General features: G+C 30.8%; 2 protein-coding genes across 2 annotated transcripts in view; both read left to right on the top strand.

The window, feature by feature from the left end:
* The first annotated feature begins 4,064 nt into the window (after positions 1–4,064).
* Positions 4,065–9,080, top strand: LOC139091791 (probable ATP-dependent RNA helicase spindle-E). The gene is made up of 7 exons (XM_070641998.1): positions 4,065–4,124; positions 4,196–4,437; positions 4,501–4,675; positions 4,735–5,073; positions 5,221–5,910; positions 6,057–6,576; positions 6,710–9,080. Exons 2-7 carry the CDS (start codon positions 4,201–4,203, stop codon positions 9,078–9,080), a joined length of 4,332 nt encoding a protein of 1,443 aa, XP_070498099.1. The 5' UTR covers positions 4,065–4,124; positions 4,196–4,200.
* Positions 9,081–9,544: 464 nt separating this feature from the next.
* Positions 9,545–13,387, top strand: part of bru3 (bruno 3) — a 286,566-nt gene continuing 282,723 nt past the window's right edge. Inside the window, exon 1 of the mRNA XM_070641954.1 lies at positions 9,545–9,659. The gene's annotated coding sequence lies outside the window, so the exon portion shown is untranslated. The remainder of the gene's footprint in view (positions 9,660–13,387) is intronic.

Below are 13,387 nucleotides of genomic sequence, written 5' to 3' on the forward strand. Positions count from 1 at the left end.
TTTTTTGTTTATTAGTACAAAAGCATCCAAAGAATATTATTGCAGTAGACACCATAATTAGAGAATATAAATGGGTAAAAGAGGTTGAAATGAGTCAAAAAGGTATTAAAACTAGGCAAAAATTGTTGTTTCTTTTGTATGTTGAGGGTTCATACCCTCAGGATTGATTAGCACTGATAGAAATTGTTTTGGATTAGATGATATGGATTGAGGAAGTTGAAACTAACGTAGGATATTAGAAACTTAGAGTAATTTTTGTTTTTATGGAATATCAAGTTGTTATTTGCGATAGAATTCAACAGAACTCGAAGTCGATATAGTTGAAGTCGACTCGATTCGACTGGACTCAACTTTTTGAGTCAACTCAAATCGACTTGACTCGACTCAAGTCGACTTAACTCAACTTTGAGCTCAGGAATTGAGGCGTAGATGTGAATACCATTAAGCAACTAATTTAAAACCAAATTTTAAGCTTCATTTCCTTTCAACAAACCATCCAAGATACAACATAAATTCCCCTGGCATAGAAAATAGAAAGGTAAGCACATTTTATTAACCTTACTATCCAAATACCTTTCCTCAATACAATAAAATAAATTTTTTTTATCAGTGAAGATCAGCATGATGGAGAGATTTGCTGCTGTTCCTACTTTTGCCATTGAGCATAACAATGAAAGCTAGAAAATTTGCTTTATCAAGGAGTAAGAGGGTTTTTTTTTGTTTATGACTTGAAGCACATATACACACACATTTATAGACGTAGTTTTGTGGATGGAAATGAATGAAAAGGACTTTTTGATATTTTCAGTATAAATGTCTGTAGATCACAAAAATTTTTTACTCTATTGTGTATGCATAACCAAAGAATTATTTAGTCATTTAGTCAACAATATAATAATAAATGCTTTCTGCATACACAATAGATTTTATAAAGAGAATGAGTGGGATGTTGAATGGATAATTTTATAGGTCACTTTTCTCCTTTATTTTTAATATTATTATGCTATTAAAAATTAATTTAATCACTATGATTATTATTTCCATAACATTTCGTGCTACGAATGATTGTTGGTGTTTGTTTCTAGCTTTTCTACTTCAATTTGAATATAAAAATGCAAATATTTAATGAAAAATCTCATAAGCTTTTCCGGTCGGTAAAGAAAAGTACAATGATAAATATAATTAACTGTAAGCCTGACTTTTGTGCTTTTGTTTTGTTCTTTTCGTATTATTTTTGTTTGATATGGAATTTAAAAAGTAAACACTGAATTTTGTGGTAGCTAAAACATGGATTAAGACTTGAAAGAGTTGTCTGACGCGCATTGGTTAAGGCAGAATCATTACTTATTAGCAGAAACTTTATCAACAGCTTATGCTAACGTCGTTTTCTCCTAAATCTTTTCGTCCCTATTCTATTCTATTAGATCCAGAAATGCTAAAGGCAACAATTGCCATCAATATTCATAAACTACACAAAACATCCAGCACAAAGCCATTTACAATCACTATTTCTTTCAAAAGATCAGCATATCCGATGAAAAAGGAAGCTAAAATTAAATATTTATAATATTAGAAAGCAACGGTCAAAAACGAAAAAAGTGAAAGGAAGTGCTGTATATCCCAACAATGAATAGACGATGCTTTTTTTTTAGTTGAATGGAAAAAAGGGACACAAAATATTATACAATTAATAGGCTCATAATATTATGTATGTGATTGTATGAATAGAGAATAAGGAGATAGAGGAAGGAAGGAAGGATGAAAAAAAAGGGCAAAAAAAATATAAATCTTAATAATAATAATTTTACGATATCATTATTTGTGCGGGTGAGTGGATAGATAATCTATTGAATATTTTAAATGGATATTCATGGGAATTTACATGAGAATAAATAATATATTGTTGTAATAAGCATAGCAAGTTACTTACATGATTGGTCATAAAAATTCGTTGCCAACAAAATGCCTTGTTTTGAGGCCAAACTATGATTGGATTTACGTGAATTTTTACGTAATATTTTAATCTATCAGAATGTGTAATTGTGTCGCTAGAAAAAATGTTCCAATGCCAAAAGTTTTTACGGGATTTGGCGTTGAATTTCATGTTTTTTCGTGTTACAAAAAACAAATTTGGCAATTTGTACATTTACTTAATTACAGGTTACAGTATTGTGAACGACATGAAACTAGCAGTTGCAGCCAGATGTGTGGTATGAATGCAGAACGTGTTGGCATTGAGCTGTTTAGTTGAATGCTTTAGCGAAATGTTTGAATTTATCAATTTAGTGAATCTTAAATTTCACAACTTGTGTGTTTTTAAATTCTTTTAAGATTTATGAATAATTTAAAAGATTACTCACCTGGGTTCTGCTTGTTTTGATACTTAAAATTGATTTTTCCTCGAATTTTCACTTTCACAACAAATAAATTACAATAAACTGTCAAATTTAAAAAATTCAAATATCATGAAGTAGGCCACGAAACAAAAATCCTATAAATTCAAAAGTAAATCAAACGTTAAAATGCAAATATATTTTTCACACAAAAATATCGATCTGTATTTGGCACAAAAGTGCAATTTAGATGATATCAAAAGTAGGTTAACACTAAAAGATTATATCAACATGACTAGATCTAAAATGTACACCAATTTCATGAAGCACATCAATTTTGTTTTTGTTTATTTTTATTCATGATATTCTGCCTGTATTCTGTGTTCGTGTTGCATGCTCTTTCCCAACTTCTTTTTCCTGATTCGTCTTGTTGTTTCTTTTTCGGCCATATATGAAGGCCAAAAAAAAAAAAGAATTTATTTGCTCAATAAAACGGTTGATCGGAATACAAATTATGCTTTCGTAGCACATTATACAACCCCACACCCCAACCCCATCTCCAAGAGGGGTAAGAGAAAGAAACAAAAAATATGAATGTATTTTTATTTTTTGCCGTATGTTTGCATTGCCTGTTATTGAGCTGCTTGCTTTATATTTTTTTTTTTTTGTACATACACAGTGTGAGGAGAGTAAGCAACAAACAAACCAGAATAAAAAAATATTTCGCTCGTTTTGTTGGCTTGCATATGAATAATCGAATTTTTTTTCTCTTCTCTGTTGCTCTACACTGACTGCAAAAATATAAAAATTCTCCCTTGAAGTATTTTTGCTGCTTGTTACTTGTTGATACATCAAAACGTACGATGATGAAGTTGAAATGGCAAAAAAAAAATAATATTCAACTTTTAACTCATTCGTGTACGTACAGAATTTAATCATAATTTTTGCTCTTTGATCTAGCGCTTCCTAATGATTCCAATTTTATCATTTAGTCTGAAAAAGTACAATTTTCCGTTAAAATTTGACATTTGAAAAATAACGGTCAATTGAAATTTAAATTTTTTGTTCAAATTTTTCCATTCCAACACAAATTTCACACTTTAAAAATAACGGTCATTTGAAATTAAAATATTTGGTTCACTTTTTCTCATTTTGCCTGCAAACAACCCAGATTTTTCGTTGAAAATTGACATTTGAAAAATAACGGTCATTTCCAATTCAAATTGTTAGAAAACGAAATTTCAAATATTTTTTGACAGTTATTTCATATCCCATGAAGTTTCAAAATTTACTAAGATCCCCTAAACATCACTCTTGCCATTTAACTAATAGCAGCATGAAACTCACGTATGGGTAAGTACTCATAACTCGCTGTAAGTGTAATCTTTGGGAATGTTCATTTTCGGATCAAAGGATGCCTTTTTTCGAGTGTGGTAAATTAAGAATTCAATCTTCGATGTACAAAAATTAATATCTGATTTATGTGCTTGCAGCGTTAATGATGGGATATAAAATATTTTGGGTTTGAAAAGAGCTTTTTCGTGTTCAACATGGGGTAATATTTCATATAAAACTTTTGATTGAATATTGAAAGGATTGGAAAGGATTTTTAATGGATTTTTTGCTCTAAAATTTTTAAAGCAGTTTTCAACGTATTTTTAAAATTTGAATATTGATTGAATCTATACTGCTATAAATTTAGAAAAAATTAATTTCTGTGGATTTAAAAACAAATTAACCTATTTAAAACAAATTTAACAATTTTAACAGATAATATTATTGGCCATTAAGGTAATAAAACATAAGAACTGCTTAATAAATCATCAAAAAGTCTTTTCCTAAGAAATTTTTTTAAATTATAGCAAAAATGGCGCAAAACATTAAGACTAGCATTTATGATACATTTAATGACGACGCAATTGACGACTTCTTTAATTTTCGAGAGATTGTAAGACCTGGAAATCCAGTTGCAAGCTCACTGTCTTCAAAAACATACAAAACAGGTCCAAAAATTAAGAAACCCGAAGCTAAAACTCCAAGAAATGTCTCAGGAACTGACTACGCTAAAAAATTCCATAATATTGTCGTAGATGACTTGACTAAGGTAAGATTTAACAAATGAGATGAATATTCCTGATTATCATGCATTGATTTATTATTATTTCAGTCATTTAATGGAATAAACTTAACTGGATTATCGAGTGGACTTGCAATTGATGATAGTGCGTTATTTGACACATTAAGTCATGTTGAAGTAGAATTACCGCATAGCGAGCACAGAAGTGACTTGCCAATATATAAATATCGAGATGAGATAGTTAGAAACATCAGAAGCCATCCAAGTAAGGAAAATTTATTAACTGGATCTTTTTTCTCTAATTTATCTTATGAATATTCACAGTCGTGATGATATCAGGTCCAACAGGCTGTGGAAAGTCAACACAAGTTCCTCAATATATCTTCGATGACTGCAAATCACGTCATGAAAGTGTCAACATTTTGATCAGTCAACCGAGAAAAATTGCAGCAATAACTTTAGCACAACGAGTTGCATACGAGAGAGATATACCAGTTGGAACTGTTGTTGGATATCAAGTTGGATTGAATAGGTGCATAAATTTGACAGAGGAATCGACAGAAATGACTTTTTGCACGACAGGAGTCATTTTGCAGAAATTAATTCGAATGAAAAGTTGTGCACAATATTCGCATATTATACTCGATGAAGTTCATGAGAGAGGTAAGGAATGAGTAGCTATTGAATAATTTAATCAAATTATAATTATTATTATAACGATTTTTTGAATTTCAAATGCTATCGGTTAACAAAAATTCAAATTTTAAATCTTACAAAACCGTTAATACTTTCACAAATCTTCACTTACAGATCTCGATATAGACTTTCTCATCACAATTCTTCGTCGATTAAATCCAGTAAAAACAAACACGAAGGTCATTCTCATGTCAGCAACTTTGGATGTTGATAAATTTCAAGATTTTTGGAAAATTCGAACATTGGAACTAGAGGAAGAATTTTTATATCCACCAATTATTGATTTGGATGCACAGGCTCGTAGATATGAAATCGTTGAGCGTTATTTGGATGATATAAGAAAACTCAAAGTTTTACCTGACATTATCACTCGTGAACCTGGAATTTCTGATGAAATGTATTGCTTTGCAGTACAACTGATCCTGCTGATTTTACGGTCAAGGGATACATCCAAAAAGAATATTTTAATTTTTCTTCCCGGACTTCCAGAAATTGAACGTTTGCAGGAAGAATTTAGATTAAACGAGAACTTGACAAATTTACGTAAATTTGAACCTGAAATTCATATCTTACATTCATCACTGTCTATGGAGGAACAGAAGTTAGTTTTTATCAATACAGATAAAACTAAAATCATATTGGCTACAAATATCGCAGAATCATCAATTACAATTCCGAATGTTGCATTTGTTATCGACTTCTGCCTCACAAAATTCTTAAAAACTCACAAAGGATCTCAAATGTCAAGTTTTGTACTTGGATGGGCATCAAAAAACAACTGCAAGCAACGAGCTGGACGAACCGGTAAGAAAAGATCATAAAAACTTTTCAACGAACTTTCAAAATTCAAATTATAACGGTTTTGTAAAATTTGAATTTTTCAAAAACCGATTGAGTTTGAAATTTTGTAAATCGTTAAATTAACTCTTATTTTCTCATTCCTATCCTAGGACGTGTTGGTCGAGGAACTGTCTTTCGTTTAGTCTTTAGAGACTTTTATGAACGAAACTTATTGGAACATTCACCTCCAGAAATCTTAATGGCATCGCTTGAATCAGTTGTTGTAAAAATCAAAGAATTCAATATGGGCAGTCCATTAGAAATTTTGGCTACAACTATTGACCCTCCTGATCAGTCAGCCATAATCAATGCTGTCTTGGCTTTAAAGGAACATGGCGGAATGTTAATTCATGATGAAAATGGAAATTTTGATTATCAGGATGGCGAATTGACGTTTCTTGGTGAAATCATGGCTGCATTGCCATGTGATATACGCATTTCTAAGCTTATTGTTCTTGGTTATCTGTTTAGCGTTCTGGATGAAGCTATAGTCATTGCTGCTGGCTTGAATTTTAAGGCAATTTTTATTAATTCGTTGACTGACAAAATGGGATCTTATTGCAAGAAAATGAAATGGTCTGATGGAACTGGATCTGACTGCTTGGCAACGTTTAATGCTTACAACTTCTGGTAAGTTGAATTTTATTAAAAAAATTGTAAAAGTCGTTAAAATTTGAAACAAGGCTTTCGAATTTTAAATTCTAATAAACCGTTAATTTTTAAATTCTACATTACCGTTAATATTCTTTTTATTTTCATACAGGTTTGAACACCATCGACTAAAATATTTTAAAACAATCGCAGAAGAACGTGCTTGGTGTGTCGAAAAAGGTCTTGACGTTAAAAATCTCAATGAAATGCGAATATGGATAGCGGAAGTTAAGAAACGTTTGCGATATTTCAAGCTTGATAACTTGCCATTCCCAAATCAACCACGATGGACGCCAAAGGAAAGAATTCTTGTATTGAAAGTAATTATGGCTGGAGCTTTCGGTGTCTCAAATTTCTTTGTTACTGACACAACAATTGACATGGAACGTGATGCATTCCAAATTCTCACTGATATGGACATCTTTCGAACTGTCTATTTCCGCAATATGGATAGATCGATTGTTGGTGAAATTTATAAGAAGCAGCTTAAGGACACATTAGTGGAAAAAGGAGTTTGTGATAAAGACTCGAAAGTTGATATTCATTTTGATCGTGTTGGATCTGAACGAGTTTATGTGACATTCGAGCATAGCCGTCTTGTATCAGATAAAGATGAAGTTGACCTGGATATTGGCTTTGGATCAGGTCAAATAGTACCAGAAGTTTATAAGGCAGTAAAGCTATGCAAATTACAAGGAAATGTCGAACTTTCAGTTATGTCAGCACAAGAAACAATGTTGTATGCAATTAGTCATGGCTATGGTGAATGTGATCATTCTCACTTCAGAATTGTCTATCCGACAATTCAATATCCAGAATATTGGCCATATCCAACACGCTCAACAAGCAAAATGCGTGGATTTATAACTCATGTCGAACATTGCAATAAATTCTATTTCTGTCCACGTGTTGCTTATAATACAAGAAAATACTTGACTGATCATCAATATGGGAAGGTTCTTGACAATATTAAGTCATTAATGGAGTCAGTCACTTTAATTCCAATAGATGCCGATCAAAAGATCCAGCCTGGTCAGATAGTTATTTACAAGGAACAAAAAGACTTTCAACGTGCTGAATTGATTCGATATGTGGATGAAAAATATGTCGAAATATATTTTATTGATCTTGGCTCAAAAATAGAGGTTCGATTGGACAACATTTACACATTCCCGAAAAATGCTGACACAAATAAAATAAAGTCATATCCACCGAGAATTTTTGAATGTAAATTAAAGGAAATTGAGCCATCGTGTATGCAAACTTTTGGAAATAAGTGGTCAGGCGAAGCAATTACATATTTTGAAAATCATGTGCTGCACAAGGATGCAATGATTGAAATATTCTCAATCGTTAATGATGTCGTGATTGTTGATTTGATGACATTTGATGGTGATGCATCTACACATTGGAACTCGAAATTAGTCAACGGTAATTATGCACAGGAATGTGAGGAATCGTATGGAAGTAAAGTTAATCACGAGAAGAGAAGTTATGACTTTAATACTTTTGATAAGCCACAAGATCCGAAGATTGAATTCGCATCAATTATTGACAAACATTATATCCGACAACATGAACTTGATGGACCAGACAAGTCAAAATGTCGTCAGACTATAAAGCTTATTGGACCTTATTCGCCATTAGAGACAAATTTGCGGTCCATTTCTACTGACATTACAGGATATGTACGAGTTGATTCATCATCTATTAATCATGTATTATTGCATGACGAGATTCTCAGTCTTCATAGTAAATTTTATGTCGCTGCTGATATCACTTTGGGTGCAACGAATCAAAATGTTAAGGTACGGGAGACAACTGTTATGCCAAATATTCCTGGATTGTCTGTGATTTTGGCTTTGATATTTAGTCCTGTAGCACAGCTACGTCGTGATAAGGAAAAGACTCGATATGTATCAGTGATAACTGGACTTGGACTGGACGAAAACTGCCAAAAACCATTTTTTCATGAACGTGATGGTTTGCAGTGCATTGACATTAATTTAATTGAGGAAGACATTTCGGACATAAATCGATTACGATTTGCTATGTCGTCGATGCTGTATCGTGATCCGTTTCATGACCTGCCTAATTTGAATGATCGACATCGTGAACAGCTGCTTAAAAATATTAAAGAAGCATTTTTGACTATAATTAATAAGAAACATTCAGTCCGTGACATTCAAATGGGAAATGATCATTTTAAATGGAATGTTGATCAGGCTGATGCAATTCGTCTTACAAGCAGGATTGGACATGGCGCAATATGGGATTATATACCGATTCCGCCACTAAATGAGATGCCGTACATAATGAAGGATCGATTAATTAAACATGCTCAGGATTTGGAGAATCCATCTATGAATACTTATGCTAAAGAGTGTAAGTTATGTGGAAAACCATTTAATAATCCTAATGAACTTAAATTACACTTGATATCGACAATGCACAAGATTCGTAAGCAACAATTAGGAATTTAAGGACATTTTTTTGATTTAAAACTTATTTTTATTTTAATTTAATGGAACACAATTAATTAACAAGAAAATTATGTTAAACATGAAATATGAAGGAAATAAAAACATAAGCAGAAGACTAAATATGCTTTAATTACTAATTTAATGCACAATTAACTGTTTTTTCAGGATTAAAAATTACAAAGAAATTGCAACGGTTTTGTAAAATTTAAATTTTACAACTTTGGAAGAAAAATGTAAAAAATTTCAGTTGGCCGCGAATTTTCGTCGAGATCGGATCGGTGCTATTGCTTCGCGATTTTTAATTAAATTAATAGTGAAAATGTACAAAATAAGTAGTAGAAGTGCAAGTAATGTGACTGTGAATCTTTGTTGTGCTGAAAAATATACAATTCAAGTATATATCTGTAAAAAAAGAATTTAAATTATTAAAATAGAATAAAATGTGATTGTCTTTGTGTTTGATATTAAAATTAAGTAATTAAGCTCCAAATAGTGATATTAGTGTAAAATAATGAAAAAGAAAGGACAATAAGAAGACATGAAGAAACAGTTTAATTTTGATGTCAAAAATCCAGAACAGTGAGTAAAATTTAAATTTTTATGATCTATGTTGTTAATTTATGGATGAATGTATGATATATATTGAGTAGACATGGAAAATGAAAGAATTAAAGCATTGAATGAATGCATGAGACACAAAAACGTTTAATTCAAGATTTAAATTTCGAATTTTGATTAGAAAAATTTTCAAATTATTTTCGTAACGGAAATTTTAATTCAAACATGATTCACTCAAATTCTCTTGTAAAACCCAGTAAAACCATAAAACTTCCTCATAGCTGTAAATTTCCATTCTTCAATAACATCATTCTTCATTTTTAAAATGCAATGCATCATATGATGCTATGAATGAGAAAAGATTTAATGTTTCGGGTCAAATGAGAACAAGATGGGAGTATTCTCTAAGAAAATTGCAAAAGTGCCATAAAAATATTTCATAAAGAATGAAAAATTTCCAACTAATTCACATAAATTCTCATTTTTTTGTGTAAAAAGAAATAATAATAATCCATGGAGTGCATTTAGAGTGTCGGGCTTTATTTGAGACAAAGTTTAACATTTTTTTCTTTATCTATTCTTTTTTTTTATCCTTGTATCTCTTCCGTTGAACAATATCCACAAATTTTTATATTCGTTCAAGCGTTCTTACCAAGGCCATCGAGACTCCTTCATTTTAATTTCAATGAACATAAAAACAATTTCGTCTCAGAGGTGTTATTTCAAAATAGCTTTTATGAAACTTTAATGAGCATAGAAAGGAATTTATCAATTAAAAAAAAAAAACGAAAAAGTTTTTAATTTAAAAGAAACAATAAAATAATGCAAGAAGCTTAAAATTTATTTTTCCCCTCAGCTGAGTCAAAGTTCTTTTGCTTCTTATATCTGAGCTCATTTGAGGGCAGAAAATCATGCAATAAAAAATAAAATTCTTTCTTTTGGCTAATTTCATTGCTTTCAAGATAATCACGAACAATATTTTTCTTTCTTGCTTGAGTTTGCTTGACTTTCAAGTTTCATTATATCAAAAAGGATTTTTGACTCTTTTTCGTTCATTCAGTTTTGTAGAAATCGAATTAGGGATTAGGAATGCATTTTGCTTTTTTAAGAGCTCTTAAAATGGGGTGATGAGGTTTTAAAGGATGTTCTTATTAGGCGCATTTACTGGTTGTGATCAATAAATTGGGGATAGAGATATATGTAAGGAATGAAGTGTCTATGATGACATTTTAGATTTTTTGAAGGGGGTTTACAGACAGATTTAGGCTGTAATTTAATATTAGGATCTAGATTTAAAACCACACAATTTACAGAAGTTGCTTCATCTCACTTTGAGCATCTAAATATGCAGAATTAAGCGACTTGCAATATTCTACGCATCTATTTCATCTCCAAACTATTAAGACCCGTAACAGACAATGATCAGGATTAAATGAACGTGCTCATGGTTGTATACTCAATTTTGTAAGCATATTCATGAACATGCCCTACTTAGGCGACACTTTCAAATAACCCAAAATGACAACTCATCCAAATCATCAATTTTTCCAACTCTTCATAAACTACAACTCAGTTTGAGTCTTAGAACTAAATGAAGAAAATTTCACTCGTTGTATTTCATTAAATTTCTTAACTGAGATTAGAAAGTTTTGTGGCTTTATTAATTCTTTATCCTATCCATTCAATAAAAAAGGCTAAACTGAGTGAAGCAATAACCAGACTACGACAATACATTATTTCATTGAGTCATTCATCTATCTATCTATCATGATACCGATAACATCGTCTGTATAAGAACTAAAATAATAAGAAAGAAAAAAAAATTATTCTCTGTTCGTTCATTATTCTATGTTCGTGCGAGATATTCTTTATATTAATTTTAGTGCCATGCGACACGTTTCTGAGACAGCGTTGAGTCATTAAAACTTTTGGCTATTTTTTTTTTTGTTCTTGTTATATTCGTGATTGTGTATAGAGCTCCAAAAAAAAAAGAAGATATACGAATGGAAAATTTTTACTGGTGTAGAATGAGGGAAAATTGAAATAACGGAAAAATGAGAGAAAAAGTATGAACTGCCTATAAGGCACACAAAGTACAATGAAGAAAATTTTCCAAAAAGCACTTAAAATTCAATTTTGCTGTGTGATGAAACTTTTTTTTTTTTCATTTCCCGCTCTTGTTTTAAATTTTTTTGTTTTCTTATTTCTCACTGTACGGAAATGGGAAATAAAAAAATTGTACTTCTTATAAGCAATAAGTGGAAATGGAAAATTAAAGAACACAAAAATAAATTGAAAGTTGAAAAATAATGGTGATTTGAATAAATATAGAACGCAATTGGGTGAGGGAAATTTATTGTTTAACTTTAAATTTAAACGTTAGGTGAAATTGTTTTGAATTTGCATATATTATTGTGAATTTGGAGCATATTCGTAAATTTTGAGGGAGAGATTTTGGAATATTTATGATTTTGACAATATTAATAGATGAAATTAACTATTTTATTAACTAAGGACTTAAATGTGAGTTTTTACTTACTTAATGATGTCCGGGTAACGAAAATTGGTGTTGAATTCGAATTATGTGGTTCGTATCTTCTTAAAGTTAGTAGTTTAATGATGAGATCCAAGAATTAGACAACGTAAAATTTTAGAACGGATCATGAGTGATGTAGTTGAAATAAGAATAGAAATGGATGTAATATGGATGGTTTTTTTTAAACTTACTATATAATTGGAACGAGAGCTTACATTAATACCGAACCTAAGAATTAAGAGTTTTCAATTGGCTGCTGATTTGAACAAAAATGTTTAAAATTAGCCATTCAACTTCAAATAATATATAGGTGATTTCAAATTGCTTCAATTCGTTATGACTTAATCGTCAAAACTTAAAAATGCATTTCATGAACCGACAAAATGTCAAGAACCCATACACATTCCCTAAAGTATTGCACCCAAAATAAGAAAAAGTTGAGCGATGAAAAAAAATTCTCGTAGCGATAGGATAGAAAACAATTAAACTATTTGCAGATTCAGCCATTAAAAAGGGAATTTCAGAAATCACTGAAACAAATTTTATATACATTATTTCCATTTTCGTTGTTCTTTCTTGTTTATGTTGCGGTTCGGAGAGGCAGGCAAAAAAAAAAGGCAAATTTTTATTGTGAAATAAAGAAAAGTTTGACTTTTTATGTGCATACTTTCATAAGCAACTGATATCAACAAGAGGGAGGCGAAGTGTACGAGTAAAAAAAAATATTCACAGAATGTGATGCAGGTGTTGCTTTCTCTGGTTTGATTCTTTTTTAGACATTGATGTTGAAAAACTTTCTCAATTTTTAATGCTTTTATCATAATTTTTTTTTCCTGACTAGAGGCTTTGCAACTCTAGTGTAGCTCATTTATGAGGTAATTTATGGCAGACACATGAACATTATCATACTCATATTTATTTTCATTAATTATAGTCATAACTTCTTTTAGATCACATCTCGGCTTCCGGTGCTTAATTACGACAATTTTGTTGTTTTATTTTTGATGTATGTTCGGGTTGTTTTTTGTGTTTATTTAAATATTTAAAACAGTTACAGTTTTTTGAATTGGAAAACTTGCATTTTTTTGTGAAAATTTTAACATTTTGACTGAAAAAGATTCTGCAAGTGCTTGCTCATCCTAAAAATTCGATTCTTAAACCTGTTTAAAGTAACTTCCTTAGCTAAACTTCTTAAACAACTTCTCAATAGACA

The sequence above is a fragment of the Chironomus tepperi genome, unplaced genomic scaffold, assembly GCF_022539635.2.
Source record: "Chironomus tepperi strain 1889 unplaced genomic scaffold, CSIRO-AGI_Ctep_v1 contig_261, whole genome shotgun sequence".
NCBI classification, from domain to species: domain Eukaryota; kingdom Metazoa; phylum Arthropoda; class Insecta; order Diptera; family Chironomidae; genus Chironomus; species Chironomus tepperi.